Genomic DNA, 21,592 nt, shown 5'->3' on the forward strand with positions numbered 1-21,592 from the left:
CAGAAGAGATCATGGAAGTTGGAGAAGCCAGGGAGGCCTTGCATCGGGGACGGGAGGAGATATGGACTCTTAAGGAAGAAGCAGGAAGGTGTAGAAAGAGAGCAGGTTGAGGGGAGGTGAGCAGAGGCTGAGAGGCTGGAATGCACATGTGGGTCTGGGTAACTGTTCCGGTCCTTTGTCGGTGGTGTGTTACCTCCTGGGCACAGCAGGAGCTCACTGGTGGTTGGAGGGATGGCCAAAGTGTGTCTGTGGATTATTCAAAGGCCAGATCACATGTGACTAGAAGGCATTATTAAAAACACAATTTGAAAATGTAACCTAGACCAAAATACATAAAGTGAAGCTTCTAAGGAAGAGTTCACGTCTTTCCTCAATAACTAATGCTGAACAGGGAGCGTTCTGAGCCAGACCACAAAAAAGTAGAAAAGTCCTGGGACCTTAAAGGGCCCAAGACCCATGAAAGAGCTAGGAGCTAAAACTGGCTGCTGAGCTGGTTAACGCCAAGTGTTCCCAAATCCACCCAGGCTGATGAAAACATCACTGTGGACACGGGAAGCCACACACAGCAGTTCCTGCTGGCACAGGCCAAGAGACAGTAATGCAGGAAATAATTAGCTGGAACCCTGGAGAAAAGTTTTAACAATATTTTAATCAAGCTGAAGGAAATAAAGTCCTTTAATAAATAAACACCAGCCTCTGTGCACAGAGGTTCAGGTGGCTCACTAGTAGGGTCGAATGAACGACGAGGGCTCTCTAGATGAGGCCTGACGGCAGGAGAGAGAAGGAGCATGACCAGGAACACGTGGAAGGCAGTAAGGCCCTGGTTTCTGCAACATATGTTGTTCTTGAGTTGCCTAGGGAACTGATATTCATTACAGGAAAATAGGGCAGGATCTCTCCTCACCCCCCACAACAGTACTAAACACAGAAATATTACATTCCTGTCAAAAGTGGAAAGAATAATTTTATTGATATTATACTTGTTCTGTCTGTAAATCTGGCATGTACAATTTGCGGTGTGTGTGCTCGGTTGTGTCCGACTCTGCAATGCCATGGACTGCAGCCCACCAGGCTCCTCTGTCCATCGGATCCTCCAGGTAAGAATACTGGTGTGGGTTGCCATTTCCTCCTCCAGGAGATCTTCCTGACCCAGGGATCGAACCTGGGTCTCCTGTGACTCCTGCACAGGCAGGTGGACTCTTTACCACTGAGTCACCTGGGAAACCCATATACAACTTACTTCTTGCCAAATAAAATGGACAAAAGAAATACCAAAATGTTCATTTAAGAGCATATTCATTAATAAGAGTGATTTTCTCTAGGGAGAGGCCCTGGTTGGGGTTGGGGTCGAAGGCAAGGCTAGGGAACAAGGGTAGGAGACAGATTTATCTTTCAGTTTATATCCTTCTGTGTCAATATAATTTTGTATAATGTGCATGTATTACTTATTCAAATAATATGCACTGATTAATCACATTTTTATAAATCAAATCCCAAGGAGTTTTACATTTCAATGTCTCTATTGATTAGTGACAATCAAATGTACTGAATAACAAAGGATCCATCAAGTAAGTAAAAACTGACATTTGAGGCCAGTTTTTAAAAAAATTATGAGTAGATGTGAACATGGTCAAAATAAAGCTAAGCCTAAATTTGGGGATTGGAATAACTGATGTACACTTGTATGTATCAGTTCACTAAATAGTAATGATTATAATGATCATAATAGCAGTAGTTCATATACTTACATGCCAAGAAAAAGCCAAGTCTTTCATAGAAGTGACACGAGGCCATAGTAAGGCTCAGTATCTAACTCTGTGCCAGTGGATATATTGTTCTTCTAGGAACTTACCAAGGGTGTGTCTTTTCCTCCCACAATGCTGAGACCAAGCCCCGAACGCCCTTTGGATATTTCTATAATCATTTCCTGGCCAGGAATGATGGGACATGTGGCGGGGTCCACTGACAGAGGAGCCTGGAACCCACCTGGAGAAGAATTGAACATAGAATGACTGGCAAGCAGGAGATGCATCTCAGCTTGTACACTCCAATGCTCGGGGAGTGCAGGGTTTGTACGTGTTTATCATTTCACTCTTTTTCTGCCAAGTACCATGAAGGGAAACACTGGGTCACCACTCCCCACTCAGCCATGGATGAAACATGACATTCCTATGACACTTTTGAGATGAAGACAATAGCTACCACCAACCCAAACCATCAACCACTTTAGTTACACAGTACTTGAAATTTTTTAAATCTCAAAATATACCATGAAAACTGGGATGGAAAAATTTAAGTTGATTAAATAATTAAGTACATGTAGGTATATGCCATAATTATATATATTAATAATGATATATATGATATACATTTTGAGCTATAGTTATAAAATACTAGAAATAGTGCTTAAATACTTTCAGTTAGAGCATATCATATGAATTAAGATGTATAAAGGATCCAATCATTAAAGTATGACAAATGAAAATAATCCCCAAATAGAAATGTAGTAAAAAAAAATTGTGTTATAAACTGTAGAATTAATTGCTGGGTCCATAAATGAAAAGCTTGTTAAAAGAGTTATTGCTGTTTTACTTTGAAAATTCATTGTTTTAGGCCAGTTTTTCTAAAAACTGGGAGAAAAAATATTTACACATGTTCATTTTCAGTCAAAAGTCACTCAAACATTTTTGAAATGTTTGAAAAATCCAAACATTCAAATGACAGTTTCAAGAGAATCTTATAATAGTTTCTGGAGAACTTCATATTTTTTGATAACTAATTTTGATCATTGTGAATACTGATTCTTGTTGCTGTTTAGTCACTAAGTTGTGTCTGACTCTCCTACAACCCCATGGGCTGTAGCCCGCCAGGCTCCTCTGTCCATGGGATTTCCCAGGAAAGAATATTGGAGTGGGTTGCCATTTCCTTCTCCAGGGCATTTTCCCAACCCAGGGTTTGAACCCACGTCTCCTGCATTGGCAGGTGGATTCTTTACCACTGAGCCACAAGGATCCTTATCTCGTGACAGAATTTGCTAAAGGACTGATAATAAAGGGCCCCACCTGCTGGTCAGCTGCAGCTAATGCTCAGTGGCCAAGCTGACATCCACAAACCTCCGTACAAGCAAGGGCCAGTAGACTATGGCCCCAGCACCAAGAATGGCTTCTACTTCAAAAGGTTAAAAAAAAAAGTCAAAAGAAAAATAACATTTCAACACATGTGAAAAGTATAGAAATTTAAATTTTAATATCTGTAAATAAAGTTTTATTGGAATACAGCTCTACTAATTCATTTATATCCAGTCTATAGCTGCTAATGGCAGAGTTGAGCAGCTGCAAGAGAGACCACATGGCCCGCAAGCCTCATATTTACTGCCTGACTCCTTACGGAATGTTTGCCAATCCTTCCTAGAAAACAGGCTCAGGTAAGCCTGTAGGGGTTCTGCTCTGACCCAGCAATAACCATTGTCTTTGGGACAAAAGGGCACAGGTTTCCAGATGTTGCAGAAATGGATTTGAGTTTCCAAGGAAATTAAGGTAATGAACAGTGGATGAAATTGAGGCTCATTGGTCATCAGAAGATGTATGTAATTGCTATCTAAGAGGGTGTTTAAGGGATCAAAGAAATAATGTGCTGGCTCAGCCCAGGGTCAGGCATAGCGTAGCATTCACATAGATGCCATTCCTGACCACATGGAATTTATAGATCTAATGGCCTCTTGTTTAACAGTGAGAAATTTAGTGACATAGTTTTAGTAACAATTTTAAAATGCCATATTAAACGAATATTAAATTGTAAACCTAATTTGACTCTAGATATTTTTACAACATATGTATTTCATGCTATATTTTTCACTAATTTACAATAAAAACAATGTACCATGGCAGTAGAGTTTCACGAATGCTTTAAAAAGTTTATGCTCCTTACACAAATCACTAGCTTAGTCTCTTGACTGAGGGAAAACACAGTCAGAGACACTGGAGGTGGCATTTCTTTCCCTCTTCTGCTTCTGCCTCTCCCTAGCCCAGTCGTAAGTCAGTCGCGGTGTTTATTTCTCTCAAAGAATCCAGCCCAAGGCCTGACTCCTACAAGTCCCCAGTCAATGTTTGGTAAGTGGATGGCTGAATGAATATAATTTCCACAGATGAAATTGTGGGATGATTAACTTCTGTTAACGAGGTAAAAAATATGGGATATGTATTATCAAGGTTCCATTGGTCTACGTAGGGGTCATCGCACATCTTTGGTAAAAGGCCAGGTGGTAAATATCTGAGGCTTTATATGCCGTACCAGCTCTGGTGCAGCTATTCAAGTCTCTCCTTATAGTGTGAAAGCAGCCGTAGACAATATGTAACCAAACCAGTATTCCCATAAAATGTTATTTATGGACACTGAGATCTGAATTTCATACAATTTTCATGAAACAGTCTTTTGACTTTTTTCTAACCTTTTAAAAATGTGAAAACCATTATTAGCTTCTAGACCATATAAAAACAGATGGTGGGCCAACTGTGACCTAGGGGTCATAGTTTGCTGACCACATTCATCAAGTATTTTAGTAAAAATCTAGTGCTTTAGAATACCTGCCTCATAAAATTTTTAAGAGTTAATATTCATGAAAAAAAATACGTAAAAGGCAAATACCATAAAGGTGTCAGGTCTCCTAAATTCATGCAGGGTCATGCTTTACCACTGGTGAGCAAGGTGTTTTAAATAGTCCCTCTTTTAAAAATGATTTATATTGCATAAAAGCAGATGGAAATATTCATTATTCATTTTGAAGTTCTATTGTCAACCATTAGTCAGCATAATCTAATCCAGCAATTCAGAGATAAAGTAGATACTTATTTCTTTAAGCACTGAAAAGTAACAGTCTATAAATAGCTCATATCAACATATGCAAGTCTATAATTTGGTTCAATGTGATTTTTAAGATACACTACTTGTGAACTATACACACTCCTTTGGTGTGATTAGATAATAATCCAGAAGCCTCAGATTCAAGTAGAATATATTGAGGGCCTTTTTTATTCTAGTACTTTTATATTCAATAAACAATAAGCAATCCCACTGGTGGAGATGAGGAAAAAGATGTTGGAAATCAATTAACCAATCCAAGCCCCAAAGCTCAGGAAGTAGAGCAAGGATGCCAGCCAGGCTTCCTGACTCCTGATCCAGTGCTCTCTTCAGGACAACACAGTCCTTTCCTTTTCTAAGGTTTGATTAATCAATTCAAGTCTGCTCAGAGAACAACTCATACCATAGCCTGTGAAGTCTGCATCTGTTGAATGATATGAAGTTGGTGCTAAAGGTATCTCTTGTGAACTGAAGGAGATTTTCGTTGAGTATTTTTGCTGTTTCATCTGGCTGACGGCCTACAAAAGGAAGGAAAGTTAGATGAATGTCAGAGAAGAGGAAGGTAACAAAAGGAGAAGACTTTAAAACTGGTGTATTGTCACCAAAACACTCCAATAATGCCTCTTGAAAACTCAAGTTGAAGAGGTGGCAAGGGGAAGTTAGGATGATCTTTGTCTCATTCCCATGCTTCCTTAATTAACTTTAAAGTGCTTTGGTGAAGGATGGATCAAAGAAGGGAAGAAGGACAGAAACCATCATTGTGGTTTATGTATGAAGCCAGAGCTGGGAAGCATTTTTACATGATGAAATCAATGTCAAGTTTATAGATTTGTGCTGAGCCTAGTGAAAAACAATCTATACTGTGAATGTTCTGAGTACAAGACACTGCCCATCTCTTCCAGACACATTCACATGGTCAAAGATGCATGAGGTAGGTTAGTTGACAGGAGGGGCAGGAAGGGATAACAAGCATCTACTGAAAGCCTACTAAGTGCCAGGTACATCATTGCACTTCATTCACCTTAAAAAAAAAAGCTTATTCACCTTTGGTTCCCAGTGCCTGGAACATAGTAGGGCCTGGATAAATGCTGAATGAATGAATGAATGCAGACAGCATAATTGAAGACATGGAAACTCAGTGGGAAATAAATCTGTAACTCTAAGAAAGTACAGAGACCTTTGCTGTGTGAGCTTTGGAAAATGAACTTGTAACTCTAAATTTTTGTTGCTAATACCTCTAATGAATATTAGTATTAGAAGACTAAGAAAAACCAAAAGGACTCCATGCTTGCTTAACAGACAGTTAAGAAACATACAGAGTAACCTGACCTGCCTTCTGGATCTGTAGTTAGCCAGGGAACCCATCCCCAGCTGGAAGATTCTGGTGGAGGCAGTGAAGCACCAGCCTGTCCCTGGAGTCTAGAAATAGGATCATGGTAACTGCTCCAGAACAACAACACCCCAAGATTCCATCAGTGGAAGTCTATGCTTCAACACAAGGCATTGTGCAGTATGCAAAAAGAAAAGCAATACCATTCATTGTATATCTGTATTGTGCTTGCCAGTTTTCAAAAACACTTTCATATCCATGAATTCATTTAATCATGAGAATAACCTGGAGAATTAGACAATATTACTCTCTTTTATAGATGAAGAAACCAAGACACAAATGTCAAGTGACATCTGAAATCACACAGTTAATTAAAGGAAGGAGTAGGACTAAAAGTTGATATTTGAAAAATGCTACAAGTTTAAAGTGTTTATCAAACAGCTGCTAGGCAATGATTCTACTGATATTCATTTTTTTTTCCTCTGCAGTTTTTCTATTAACATCATTTAACAATGATTGTACACTTATTTAAAAAGACTTTCTTGAATATATATTTTCGGTGATTTTAAAAAGAGGAAAGTAGACAAATGACAAACCAGGAGTTACTACGAGAAAGATGAACAGTGGACCCACCAATCCAATTATTCTAAGGACCATACTCCCCAACCTCCTTGAGGCCAGACATAACCACAGACTAGTCTGTGTTATGGTATGGCACATAAACAAACATGAATGTACAATTTTCAGGTCACTTTCTTAAGAACAATCCTGCCTTCCCCTGCCTTAGATGAAATTCAGATGTAATGTTAACAACTGGAGCAGCAATCTTAGATTAAAAAAAAAAAATAGATGCTAAATTTTGAAGATGGAAGAGTAATCAAATAATGATGCAGTAATCAGATAAGAGGTGCTTGGGTCCACGACACCGTGGAGACACTGTCATCCTCAAACTGATCACAGCCACCCTGTTATATAAAAGAGAAACTTCTTGCAGCAATTCAAAGTAACCTTAATACACACAGAACTTATGTCACATCTCCTTTGTATCATCTCAAAAAAGAAAATTGATAACAAAGCTATGCGCAGGCTACAGAGCTCTTTTATGAAAAGCTGTGAATTTTAAAACAGGAACGCACAAGAGACAGGCATCACTACCTTATGACTTTTATAACAACAGGGAATGCTTGTTTCTCATCTTTATTTCCCAGTTGATGTAGCATCCCATTTCACTGTGCATACTAGGGAAGTTTCCAATCAATATGGGTTGGAAAAATGAGGAAATAGTTCATAGAAATCAAGTGAAACAAACACATATATTGAGAGGCTTGCTGTTGGTAGGTGTGGTGATGAATAAAGGTAGCTCCCATGATTCATCCATTGACATAAAACCAAACTACTAAGTATTGAAAGATAAAGACTGGATTTGTAGACTGTAAAATTTGAGTATTTTAAAATTACATAAAAATATTTTAAAAGATGAAAGATTGCATTTGCTGTTGAGTGTTACTATATTCTAACATCAGAGTTTGAATGGATTTTATAAGTCATCCAACCTAACTAAACCAGGGGTTCTCAACCCTGTCTTTATAACAGAAACTGTTAGGGAGTTTAACATTTATGAATGCTAGAAGTCCTATTCTAGACCAGAGAAATTGGCACTAGGGATGTGGAGCTCAGACAAATGTTTTCAGAGGTAGGGGTGGGGATGTTTGTCTTTTTAAGTTGAGATTTATTTTTTAAAGGTAAATCATGGATTCTTAACCCAGGATAAATGAGCTTCTAAATGATTTTCAGAGGGAATTCTGGGAACTACATAACCTCTGTGTTTGTAGCACAGTTATACTTACCAGTGCTTTTCTTGGGAAAAGGGTCTATACTTCATCAGATCTTCATGATAGGGGAAAAAAAATCACTACTCAAAAGATGATACAAATTGCTGAGTTTTCTATCACTCATTAGCTGTGTGACCCCTGCCAAGCCACTCAACCTCCTACATGTCCTCATCTTTAAATTGGTGATGATAATTCTTTACCTTGCAAGGTTGTTGTGAAGATTGAAAAGTATATAAATAAACCTATCACTATTTCCAGAACAACTTAGGAGTTCAGTTAATAAAAGCTATTACTATTTTTATGTCCTTTGAAAACATATTAATAAATGATCAGCAAGTTTCTGATTGAAAACCTTCAGGGATAAAAAATTCCATTTCCACAAGGAATCTCATTCCATCGTGGAACAGCTCAAATGGTGGGGAAGTTCTTTATGATGAGATGACACAGCTTCACTGAAGATGTTGCCCACTGATCTCTGAGCCATTTCTCTTCTGCAGCCACAGAAAAGGGTTATCATCACTTTCCCAAAGGAGAATGTTTTAGATATTTAAATGCTCATTTTTCAACAGGGAAAAGAAAGGTCAGACGATGTATAGGATTCACCCGAGTTCTAAAATTCTATAGGTTATATATATATATTTTTTTTTTTGAGAGGATTTTTTTTTTAAATTTTTATCTTAAAGACTCCTACAAATGTCAAAAGAACCCACAGAAAATTAGAAAATTTCATCCTAATCACTGCCTTTCTCTTTTTCTAAGACACTATGTAACTGGCAGATACTCTTAAAATTGAAAGATGTACATTTTATTATCACAGTGTTCTTATAATGCTCCAGGATTTTTTTTTAATATTATTAAGTTTATGATTAATTTTATTTCTATTGATGCTTGACATGTGTCTTGAGACAGGTGGCAGTGTAGAAAGTACTATCACAATAATTGTATTTGCAAATACATTACCTAAGTTAAAAAAATCTGGTTCTAATTTTTTTTAATTCCTTATAGTTTTCAGTTGAACTAAATTTTTTTTCAGTTGAACCTTATTTTTAAGATTCTTTCTACACCTATTTTTTTTTATTTAGGTTTTTAGCATACAATTTTGGATACTTTACAAAGGCATCTTCTTTGGTAATGTTTAAAATATCATATATTTCCTGTAAACTCTAGTAATCTATAGTTCCTTAAACATAAAACTAGTTAATATAGTAATAATGTAAGTTTTTTTTAAATAATATATGTTTTAGCAGCACAAAATTTCCACAGTGACAAAAGTACAAATGTTTGACAGAAATTTATATTTTTTTAAGAAGAAAAGCTATAAACACAAGAAACATTTGTTATTACATTTCTATTTCTACAAAACTATAAATTCTTCCTCTTAAAATTTTTATTCAATACATTATGTAGGACATTACGAGGCCCTCAGAATTTAGGTGTAAGTGTGTTTTCAGAGATGTCTCACTTTCAAACACTTCCTTAGGGTGTTGGTACAGGGACACAACAGAGGATATTTCCCTAAATATCCTCTATGCACACCCTGCATAGAACAGGTGATATAGCTGTGGGTTGTCATCAGGTTGGAAGACACATCATAGCTTCCTGCCAAGTAATAAAGAATTAGATTTCATTATAACCATCTCCTTTTCTTCTGGAACCCATCATTATAATTCATACCATCCCAGTAGAGCAACCTACAGGGTCAGTTACGTACATTGTCAGCTGGACATTCCAGTGCCTTTTGCTGACCTGCCACCACACCTTGACCAACCACCTGGGAGATGTCTTCCTGAAACATAAAAGATAAGACCAGTTTTCAGCATTACAGGGGTCAGCTGCCTTCTCCAACTTCAGCAGTCAGGCACCATTTAATGGGGCTTCAAGCTACTACCAAAAATGACACACCAGGCTGAAAAGTTTTATTCAACCACCTGTAATAACTCTCAGAAATGAATGCAGCTTGTCATTTCCGGATGCTTTTTCTGGTTCTTTCAGATCTGTCAGCCTTTAAGCCTATCAGATATCTTCTTATGGTCATTTCAGCCAGAGGTTTTTCTTCTGCTGTCATGCCAGTAATCCCCATATCTATATTTATTCTGAGTGTTAAATCCTTTCAAGTTTCCAGTCCTGATATTAGAATTTCTTTTCCCTTAAGATATCCGATTGAAGGCAAAAAAGCACACTCATTAAAGACATTGGGAGATAAACGATATGTTAGTCAGAGCTCCGTGGAGAAATGTGGACTTCAGATCTGGGAGAGATGCAAAGTATCAAAACATATGTGAAAGTGATGCGTAAAGCACAGTTAATTGAAATAAATGATAATAGCGATAAACTAAGAAGAATGTTTATCTCTGCTCCCACCATACCTCAACCTTTTTTTACAGGCAATTTACAGAGGAAATTATTATGTGATGGTTTACTCAAAGGCATGAACTCATGCATTTTGTTTGGTCAAGCAGGGAACATGGAGAGAGACTGGTTTGGACAGGAGAAAGGATGGGTTTACTCTAACAACAGCAATGTGCGTGCTCAGTCATGTCTGACTCTTTGTGACCCCATGGACTGTAGCCGCCAGGCGCCTCTGTTCATGGGATTTTCCAGGCAAGAATACAGGAGTGGGTTGTCATTTCCTCCTCCAGGGTATCTTCCCGATCCAGGGATCGAACCTGTGTCTCTCACGTCTCCTGCACTGGCAGGCACAATCTCTACCACTGCGCCACCCATGGGTTTATTCTAGCCTTGGTAAATATCTGAGAGACACCCAGGTGGAGAGGTCTAGTACACAGTGGGCAGGTAGTTAAGCTATCTCCAGATGAGAAGAAAGGTGAAGCTTGTAGAGTAGAGTGTTAGGAGTTTGTGACACTAGCTCCTCATTTCATAGCTGAAGTACTGAGAATCTAAAGTATACACTGAGTCAGAACTGAACGCAGACACATCTTGCTCCAGAGTCCCTGCCTTAACCAAGGGGTAAACCACAGGGGCAGGGGAAGGGCTCAACTCCTCCCAACAACTCACACAAGATGCCCAGGGGTCAGCCTCAACATAGAGGATCCATTTAGAGTTAACAAGTCAGAACGAGCCATGCCTGCTTCTTGTGAGCCTGGGCAGGAAAAACAAAACCTGTGGCACCAGCCACTACCCTGACCTCAGGGGAGTCTCCTTCCTTCATGTTTACATATGAATTTAGAACTTATTAATTTCCCTGCAGAAGGAAATGGCACCCCACTCCAGTATTCTTGCCTGGAGAATCCCATGGACGGAGGCGCCTGGCGGCTACAGTCCATGGGGTCGCAAGAGTCAGACACGACTTAGCGACTAAACCACCACCACCAGCACTAATTTCCTAACTACAGCACCAAGGGAGATCTGAGTGCCTTCAAAGATGAGGTTCTGGGACATTCTAAGGTGTTGACTTTGCACAGGGGATCTCCAAGTAAGAAAACTGAGGAAGGAGAGCAGAAAGATCTTCATGAAACAAACCGATATGACACATTCTATGACACATTCAGCACAGCCAATGAGTTCCTAAAACAAAATGCTTGGTGGGCCAGGTAAATCACTCTGATCTAGAGCGGAGCTTCGGAGGGGTAGACATAAAAAGCAACACTGGGAACATCCTAAATGATAGAGAATAATGGGACTGATGTTCAGCTTACAGTCACCAAAACTGGTTGACTTCTGTCCCCAAGGTGGCTATTCAACAAGCCTGTCTGTCTGGCCACATGACTGGTCCAAGTGTGGACACTCAAACCACACAAGAACAAAAGTGAACCCAAAGGCAGAGAGTCAGCCCCTTTCTAGCAGAGAGGGTTAGGTGCTGGGAACAGCTGTGTTCCCACAGTGCTGAGGAAACAGGTCTGAAGCTGAGAAGAGTCAGACAAATGTACAGAATCACCTCTGTCAGCACCAGGCCTCTGGTTCCAACTGTCCCTGCCTTCAGTTATGCAAAAACAACATGTAGCCAACAAGGCAGCTAAATGAAGATGAAGTGAACTGAGCATAAGACAACAGACTAAAGAGATAAGTTTTGCCTAGATCAGTCCCACCCTAATTCCTACTCACTCATCTAATCCTGATCAAGTGAAATCACATTAGCAAAAGGTCCCACAGCATCTTAATTCCCCCTTCAATAGTACTCACCAATACTAAGTTATTTAAAGTCAGATTCAGATCCTGCCTGTGATACTTACTAGTTGTGTGTCTCTGAGCCTCAGTTTCCTGATCTATAAACTGGGGATAGTAATAGGATTCACCTAATATGAAACACGAATTCATGCACTTAGAATGATGCCTTTTAGAGCACATAGTAAATGCAGTGAGAGCATTAGCTGCCATCATTCTGAGAAATTCTGAAAGCTCTGAAGGGAAGATCTTTGTGTCCTGCTCACTGTGATATGCCCCGTGGCTCTCACAGTGCTGGGGATATAACAGGACTTCAATACAAACTTGCTTATTGACTCTTTCTTTGAAAAATAAGATAATCAACATAGGTTTTAGGTTATAGGATCTTAAAATTATGTCTGCTAATAAGGCTTCCCCAGAGGTGGCTCAGTTGGGTAAACAATCCGCCTGCAATGCAGGAGACACAGGAGACACATGCTCAATCCCTAGGTTGGGAAGATAACTTGGAGGAGGAAATGACAACCCACTCCAGTATTCTTGCCTGGAGAATCCCAAGGACAAGGGGAGCTTGGCTGGCCATAGTCTATAGGATTGCAAAGACTCAGACACGACTGATGTAACTGAGCATGCATGCACAGAGAAATGAAAACTTTACAAGAAACACCACTACACTTCTGAGATGCTCTGGGATTCAGATGATGGAGCACCAGTCACAGGAAAGAAAGTATGAGTTCAGAGCTCTGGGCTGTCACAACTGAGAGCTTCTCTGAGCCCCTCATGCTTGCTAAATAATTATAAGATTACTTTCTCAGGACTTTCCTGGTGGTCCAGAGACTAAGACTTTGCCTTCCAGTGCAAGGGGTGCAGGTTCAATCCCTGGTAAGGGAGCTAAGATTCTACAAGCACGTGTGCATGCTAGGTCACTTCAGTCGTGTCCAACTCTGTGTAACACTGTGGACTGTAGCCCTTCAGGCTCCCACATGCCTCAAGGCCAAAAAAACAAACAAATAAACAAAAAAAATCAAACAGAAGCAGTATTGTAACAAATTCAATAAAGACTTTAAAAATGGTCCACATCAAAGAAAAAAATCTTTAAAAAAATAAAAAAGATTACTTTCTCAGTTTAGAAATATCTGGTAAGCAATAGCTTCCTTTCTGGCAAGATGAAATTCGAAGTTGAATAACAAGTCTCCACAGCAGGCCATTAAATCGGATGGGAGTGAAAGAAAGCTAGCAGATGTCCAAGACGTGAATCTGTGTTAAAAATGTGTATCTCTATCTCTACAGCCTTTGAGTTTGTGAGGTTACTTCACATCTCTGTATTATCTTCATTACAATGCCAGAGGGGAAGAGAATGGAATGAAAAGACCAAAGATGTTCTCTTGTGACTTTTGCACAAGAAGTAGACTTGACTGCAGATATAGTCTTTTTTTATTACTAGGAAAGGGAAATTTATCATGTAGGCAAATCTCAAGTGATTTTCAGAAATACAAGACATAAAGTACAATGAGCTGTGAAAAATGCCACATTTGTGAATGCATTTGAACTCTGCCATTGGCAATTTGCATACTGTCACAAAAGAGAGGCTGATGCTGACTCAGAGAAATTCTCCTATAGGGAATGCTACACTCCTGCTATAGATGCTATTTTCATACTGGATCTGAAATACTGGATCTGAAACAGAACAGTGTTCACACAGTGGCTTCGGCTTCCAGAGCCAAACTAGAAATCCTGCAGTTCTTATAGTTCAAGATCTTGCTTTAAAAATGAGCAGGGTATTACACTTGAGAATTCCAGCCTAGATATAGAAGACTTAAGAAGAAGCCTATAATCATCAGAAACACATATTAAACTATTTTTTTCCAATCTTGGATGCCAGCACTTCAAAAGCACTTAGGAATAATTTTTAATCAAGCACAGCAGTCAAAATTGATAAACTGAACCTAATACAGGTGGTATATTATCTCTTTAAAATTCCACACTGAACTCATTACCTTCTCCCATAAGTCTGTTTCTTTCTTATGCTGTTCCTTTTTTTTTAAATTAGTGACAACATCAACCTCCCAGTTATCCAGGTTTAAAACTGCAGCCAGCTTTTACTAATCTCTCTCTTTGTCTTCCATTGAATGCTTCCACTGAATCATTTGCAAAGTATTCCTGATTTCAAGGACTTTCTACTTTGCTGTGAAGCAAAGTAGATTTTTCTTAGACTTTGGGATTTCACAGATCAGAAATTTTTCAAAAGAATTTTGAGGTTACAGAGTTACCTTCTGTGGGGGGGCAAGTAATTGAAAGCATAGAAATATTAGGTCGGAGCATATGAATGTGCTATTTTATGAGTCAAGAAATGGTCAAATATCAGTGATTTAAGAGGGTTCAACTTAGTCAGGTCCTTTCCTCACAACTGCCACCAGATATTACCACCATAATGCTCTGTAGGAAGAGCCATTTTTACACTAAAAAGTTAGCTAGAACACCATTTTAAAGGACAGTCCTTTAAATCAAATAAATTTAGCTTTATGAAGAACAGTCCATGTGGTTATTATTTTTCATATTTCCCACTGACCAGTAAAAACTGTACAGATCCATGTGGGTCTAATTAAAAATTCTTTAGTATTATCTGGATAAAGAAGAAAGCTTGGACTTTGGAGTCTGACTGTGGTCAGATCCTAGTGTTCTAGTTAGATTACATGCTCTATGACAAATAAGACTTCTCTAAATTTCAGCTTCTTCATGGGTTGATTCCAGATAGCTCTTGGAGAGGCAGTATAGCATGAGTCAGGCCCATGAGTCAAACACATAGTGCTTTGAATCCATACTGTGGCATTTTCTGCCCCTAAGCCTTTGAGCAAGTGACTCAGCATCTCGGATACTCAGGTCCCTGGTCTGCAAAATGGAGGTAATGATGCTTTATTGTGGGGAGGATGGAGATGATACACTGTGTTCATTCTTAACAAATGATAAGTGCTCAGCAAATAATGGATCATATTATTATTACTACTACTGCTTTTGTTGGGATAAATGAGATAATCTTTTCAAGTGTCTATTACAGATATAGGTATTAAATAACAGTTTTCTGTCTTACAAAGACACTTAAAACTCAGTAGATAAGACAGAACAAATCATCTTTCCCTACAAATCTGCTTCTCCTCCTCTTCTTTTTTCACCTTATTTATATGGCCACTCTGCACAGCATGCAGGATCTTAGTTCCGGGACCAGATATTGAACCTGGGGCTTTATAACAATGAAGGTGCCGAGCCCTAACCCACTGGGCCACCAGGGAATTCCCTTCCTCTTCTTTCTTTTCTCAGTGAATGGCATCAACCAGCCAATGACCAGCCAGTTGGCTATCCATGTTGTAATCTGAGTCCTTGCATCACTCCTCTTCTTCAGTTTTGACATTCACACAATCATTAAGTCCTATCAATTCTAACTCCTGTATTTACTGAAAATCGGCACTCACCAACAGATCCCCTAGTTTAGGTCACTATCAACTTTCATCTCATTTTACTCTAACAGCTTTTTAACTCTTTGTCTTCAGTTTTGACATTTTCTATCAGATTCTTCACACATAAGCTCAAAATGATCTTATCAATGGGCTAATCTCATCATTATAATCTCCCTTTAAAAAATATCTCAAAGGTATTAAGCCCTTTCTCCTGGTCCACAAGACTCTCCACCAACAGCTCCTGTCTATTTCTCAGCTTTCACTTTCTGCCAGGCCCACACGCATGACCACGGCTTGTAGACCTGGGATGCAGCCTCAGGTACTCACAGGTGATGGGGATGATGTAGGTACTCAGGTACTTACAGGTGATGGGAAGCAGGCTAGGGTTAGAGAATGGTGGAAAGGTAGGGACTGAAATAAACTCAAAGTGAATAATTGATGCAAAGGGCAGCTTGGAATGCTGGTCCATTTTCAGTAGAAAATAGAAACAAGGATCTTTAACAGTAAATATATCCTGACAAACAGCTTGTAACCTTTGCATTAGACCTAAGGTGGTGAACTCTTGGATGAACGATATCTTATCTTTACATTCTTAGAGTTTAACACATCACAGATTCTCAGGAAATGTGTATGAAAAATGAGGTAGTTCTAGCACACATAGATTTTATATAGACAAAATCTGGTGTTAACAATAGCTACATTTACTGAGCCTTTCTGCATGCCAAGCATTATTAAGGGTTTCACATACAAAGTCACACTTGATCTTCACAGGACAAAATGACTAGCCTCCTACCCCCACACCCCCATTTTTCAATGAAGAAATGAAGACAGAATAAGTCACTTTCTAGATCAGAGCTAGTGAAGGCTGGTGGGGAAGTTCATGTTTGTTCAGATATCAGAGCCCACGATTTATATTTGACAGTCTTTTTAACCTATAAAAGCAAGTACTGTCAGACCATTTGGGGATATGGGTATTATTTATAACACTCAACACTGATTTTTCAATAAGCATGTTTGAAAATTTTATACAGATCAAGTGCATCAAGGTAAAGAGTAAAAAGTGTTCCTAAGATGCTGCTATTCTGGCTGGTGGGGACTTGAAATGGTAAAATGTACTGTCAGCTGCAGTGTGAATTTCCATGTCACAGCCCATTTAGGTTAATGATAGTTAATTAGAAACAGTTCATGTTTCCCCAGGCATCTTGCTACCCTGTAAATTCTAAAATCTCCACAGAGAAACTATAGTTTGAATGCACTTTGAGTTGACTGCAATACTCCTCTCAATCTTCTATTCTTGTTCTAAGGATCAGCAATTACATTTCATAATGAAAGACAATAGTAAAGACAAACACTGCAGACAGTTTGCAAAAAATCTAGACATTTCGAAAAATTCTGAAAAATCTAAGTGTTCTTGATGCTGCTGGACAGGAACCAGGTCTGGAAGGACAGGGATCACTTGCCACGCAGACTGCAGTGTTGCTAAGCAGTGTCATAAAACGAGGCAGGAATGCCAGGCACATCTGCTGGGGGCATTTCCTAGCAGGGTTATCACGGGCTCCTGGCCAAGCCCTGGGATGATGCTTGTTCTCAAGACCCAGATGGTGTAACAATTGCCATTTTAGTAGCTTTAAACCTGTATTCAGAGGAAAGCTTTAAAGCACACGGAGAGCAGTAGGTTTGCATCCTGGGAGCAAAAAAGGCAAATTCTTTGACTGGCAACTCTGTGGAATTTACCTGGTAAACACATATATTACCTTGCTGTTTATTTTGTTATAATTTTTGCAAAGACAGAATATGAGACTATGTCCTGCCGCTGCCATCTCTCCCAGACTGCCACTGCCTTTGCTGCAGTAAACTCCCAGCCAGCCCATCAGCACCCATGCTGGCCGCTGTCCAATCTGATCGCTACAGTTCACCTACAGTTTAGAGTCACCTCCAAAGCCCCCCATGGCTTCCTACTGCCGTAAGCGGAGAGACCATCTCATCAGTGTGGTCTGGTTCTTGTTATCTGCTCCAGTTGAGTTCCCACCTCACCAGTTCTGGCAACCGTGAATGTGCAGAATGTCAGTCTTCCAGACCCACTGTGGCTCTAAGGTTGCCTAGCTCCCGCCTTTGTTTCTTCTTTCTCCCACTGTCAGGTAGCACCAGCTTCTCCTTCAGATCTCAGTTCAGTTTCCCCTGGGAGAGACCTCCCCAGGAAGGTCAAATCCCCCTATAATATGCTCTCTTAGCACCAAACACCTCTTGTTCTTAGCTTTGACCAACATTTAGATTTCAATCTATTTGTGACATTACATGATGTCACTGTCCTAAGAAGACTAAGCATCGCAAGAAGAGGGGCTGCGTCTGTTTATCTTTGGTAGTACCTTCCCAGGAGCTAGCACAGAGTGCACCAATGGGCCAAACACAAGAATGTATGAAAATAAACTCAGGCGTTAATTCTGATGGACAAAGAAGTCAAGCTTCTTCTGTTAGGGTGCAGATTATTAAACATTTGCAAAAAGTTCCAAAAGGTGGAGAGATTATACATTAAAAGCTCCTTGCGTGGGATCATGTTACGGTTATTTAACAGAATCACAGAATTTCCAGTCCAGAGCTTGCTTAGAATCATATTTCTGATTTGAGGGACTTCTCTGGTGGTCCAGTGGCTAAAACTCCGAGCTCCCAATGCAGGTGGCCTGGGTTCATTCAGTCTGGCCAGGAAACTAGATCCCACATGCTACAATTAAGAGTTTGCATGTTGCAATGAAGATCCCACATGCCACAACTAAATACACCTTAAATGCCACAACAAAGACCAAAGATCCTATGTGCTGCAACTAAGACCTGGAGCAGCCCAATAGATAATTTTTTTTTTTAATTTCTGATTTGATTTTAGTTTGTGGATTGTCTATCTTCTGTCTTCCCCCTTTCTTCTTCCTCCTGTAATTTTAAAAAACATCTTTATTGAGACATAATCAACATATAAAATTTATCCATCTACAGTGTACAATACAATGGTTTTACCATTCAGAATTGTACAAGTGTCATCACAATCGAAGTTTAGAGCATGTCATAATCTCTGAAAGAATACCTGTACCCATTAGGATCATTACCCATCCTTCAGACATAGGCAACCACTAATTTACTTTCTGTCTCTATAGATTTTTATTCTTGTAGCATTATGTATCAGTACCTCTTTATCTTTCACTGTTAAATTACTGCATCCATTGTATGAGTATACCAGGCCTTCCCAAATGGAACTAGTGGTAAAGACCCTGCCAGCCAATGCAGGAGACGTAAGAGACTGTTTGATACCTGGGTCGGGAAGATCCCCTGGAGGAGGGTATGACAACCCACTCCAGTATTCTTGCCTGGAGAAATCCCATGGACAGAGGAACATGGTGGGCTATAGTCCACAGGGTTGCAAAGAGCTGGACACGACTGAGGTGACCTAGCATGCACGCTTGCGGCTGGTGGACATTTGGGTTGTGTTCATTTTGAGGCTACTATTAATAATACTGCTGTAAACATTTGTGTGCAAGTTTTTGTGTGTTATATATTTTCACTTCTCTTAGGTATAGACTTAGGAGTAAAACTGCTAGGTCACATGGTAATTCTGTTCAATATTTTAAGGAACTGCAAACGATTTTCCAAACTGGCTGTGTCACTTTACATTTCTACAAGCAATAGAGGAGAGTTCCAACTTCTCCAAATCCTTGTCAGCACTTGTATTATCTATGTATTTATTTATCGTTTCCTAGCAGGTATGAAGTGGTATCTCATTGTGGTTTTTGATGTGCATTTCTCTAATGGTTAATGAGGTTGACCATCTTTTTACATGTTTATTGGCCATTTGTATAGAAAATTGTCTATTTAGATCTTACCTATCTTTCAATTGAGTTGTTTTTTTATTATTTTGTTGTAAGGAAGTAACTTTGAAATCATTTTACTAGCTATTAGTATCTGTAACAACGTGGAGAAGGAGACAGACAAGAACCAAAAAAAATGTAAATTAGTTTTATATCAAGGAAGAAAACTATAGAATGAGACAAGATTAGAGATCCAAAGAATGTGCTAACCATCAGACAATTGCACTCATTTCCCACGCTAGTAAGGTTATGTTTACAATCTTGCATGCTAGGCTTCAACATCACATGAACCAAGAACTTCTAGCTGTCCACGTTGGGTTTAGAAAAGGAAGAGAAACTAGAGATCAAATTGCCAACATTCACTGGATTATAGAGAAAGCAAGGGAATTTCAGGAAAACATCTATCTCTGTTTCATCAACTACACTAAAGCTTTTGACTGTGTGGATGATGATAAACCGTGGAAAGCTCTTAGAGAGAGAGCAATACCAGACCATCTTACCTGTCTCCTGAGAAACCTGTATGCGGGTCAAGAAGCAACAGTTAGAACCCTGTATGGAACAACTGACTGGTTCAAGATCGAGAAAGGAGTACGACAGGGCTGTCCGCAGTCACCCTGTTTGTTTAACATATACGCTAAGCACATTATGAGAAACGCAGGGCTGGCTGAGTTACAAACTGGAATCAGGATAGGTGGGAGAAACATCAACAACCTCAGATACGCGGATGATACCACTCTAAAGGCAGAAAGTGAAGAGGAACTAAAGAGCCTCTTGATGAGGGTGAAGGAGGGGGGTGAAAGAGCCAGCTTAAGCCTAAATATTAAAAAAACAAAACTAAACTAAACCATGGCATCCAGCCCCATTACTGCATGGCAAATAGAAGGGGAAAAGGTGGAAGCAGTGACAGATTTCCTCTTCTTGGGCTCCAAAATCACTGCGGACAGTGACTACAGCCATGAAATTAGAAGATGATTGCAGGAAAGCTATGACAAACCTAAACAATGTGTTGAAAAACAGAGACATACTTTGCCTACAAAGGTATGTATGGTCAAGGCTATGGTTTTCCCAGTGGTCACGTACAGTTGTGAGAACTGGACCATAAAAAAGGTAGAACACCAAAGAATAGATGCCTTGGAACGGTGGTGCTAGAGAAGACTCCTGAAAGTCCCTTGGACAGCAAGGAGATCAAACCAGGCAATCTTAAGGGAGATCAACCTTGAATATCCACTGGAAGGACTGATGCTGAGTCTGAAGCTCCAGTATTTTGGTCATCTGATGTGAACAAATGACTCATTGGAAAAGTCAAGTAATATTTATTGTTTGAACAAATAGATCACACAGTGATACTTCTGATGTTCCAAGGAAGGTTATGAGAACTATAAAGTGACAAGAAGATGGGGTTTAGAGGCAAAGAGAACTAGGTTTGAGTTCCAACCGTATAATTCCAGCTGTGGGACCTGAGGAAAAAATCTTGCCATCTCTTACCCTCAGTATCTTTTCAACAGAGCAGGGCTAATAACAGGTGCATCACTGGGTTAAATAAAATAACCAGTAGGAAAATGCCTGGCACAGGTTGGCTTCTTGAAAAGTCTTAGTTTCCTTTACTTTATGCAACATTGGTTTGGAAGTCTATATAACTTCTACCAACATGAAAGGTAATTTTCAGAATCTACCTATTTCTATGCCATAATTTTCTGTGTTGGAGTTCAAGATTTAGACAAAAAGGAAATGAAAATAACAAAGTTCAGATCTCAGTGTAACTCTCTTGCTGTCCCCGGACTCGGTTTTGTTCTGTTTGCATCTCGCTGAGAGGCGGTACTGCATAGTGGTTTGGAATGCTGGCTCCAGCCTCAAAGCGCACAGGCCTGGATCCTAGCTTCACTGGGTGATTCTTTAGGCAACTTACTTAACACTGCAGCACCTCAGTTTCCTCATCTTTTAAATGAGGATAATACTAGTACTAACTTCACAGGACTATTACGTGAACAAGTTTAGAACAACGCCTGGCACACAGGCATTCAACAGATGCTGTCTGTTATCAGCAGTTGCATTTTGGGGGTCGAAAAATTCACTTCAGTTTTCCAAGTTACACCTAACGCTTCTCACAGAACAGCTAATCCTTATCTGACTCACCTTTAATGCTTTAATCAG

At 39.5% G+C, this 21,592-nt stretch overlaps 1 protein-coding gene across 6 annotated transcripts in view; it reads right to left on the reverse strand.

Moving 5' to 3' along the window:
• Positions 1-21,592, reverse strand: part of PATJ (PATJ crumbs cell polarity complex component) — a 361,174-nt gene that overhangs the window by 75,365 nt on the left and 264,217 nt on the right. For 2 of the 6 annotated variants that reach the window (XM_043461135.1, XM_043461132.1), the window contains exons 32-35: positions 9,731-9,805; positions 6,187-6,276; positions 5,261-5,375; positions 1,853-1,986 (exon numbers count right to left, since the gene is read on the reverse strand). In XM_043461135.1, the coding sequence (XP_043317070.1) occupies positions 1,853-1,986; positions 5,261-5,375; positions 6,187-6,276; positions 9,731-9,805 (414 nt within the window). Of the gene's footprint in view, positions 1-1,154; positions 1,217-1,852; positions 1,987-5,260; positions 5,376-6,186; positions 6,277-9,730; positions 9,806-21,592 lie in introns of those variants that run through there. The other 4 variants (XM_043461136.1, XM_043461134.1, XM_043461137.1 and 1 more) reach the window with 3 other exon arrangements.

Source organism: Cervus canadensis, chromosome 2 (assembly GCF_019320065.1).
Source record: "Cervus canadensis isolate Bull #8, Minnesota chromosome 2, ASM1932006v1, whole genome shotgun sequence".
NCBI lineage: Eukaryota > Metazoa > Chordata > Mammalia > Artiodactyla > Cervidae > Cervus > Cervus canadensis.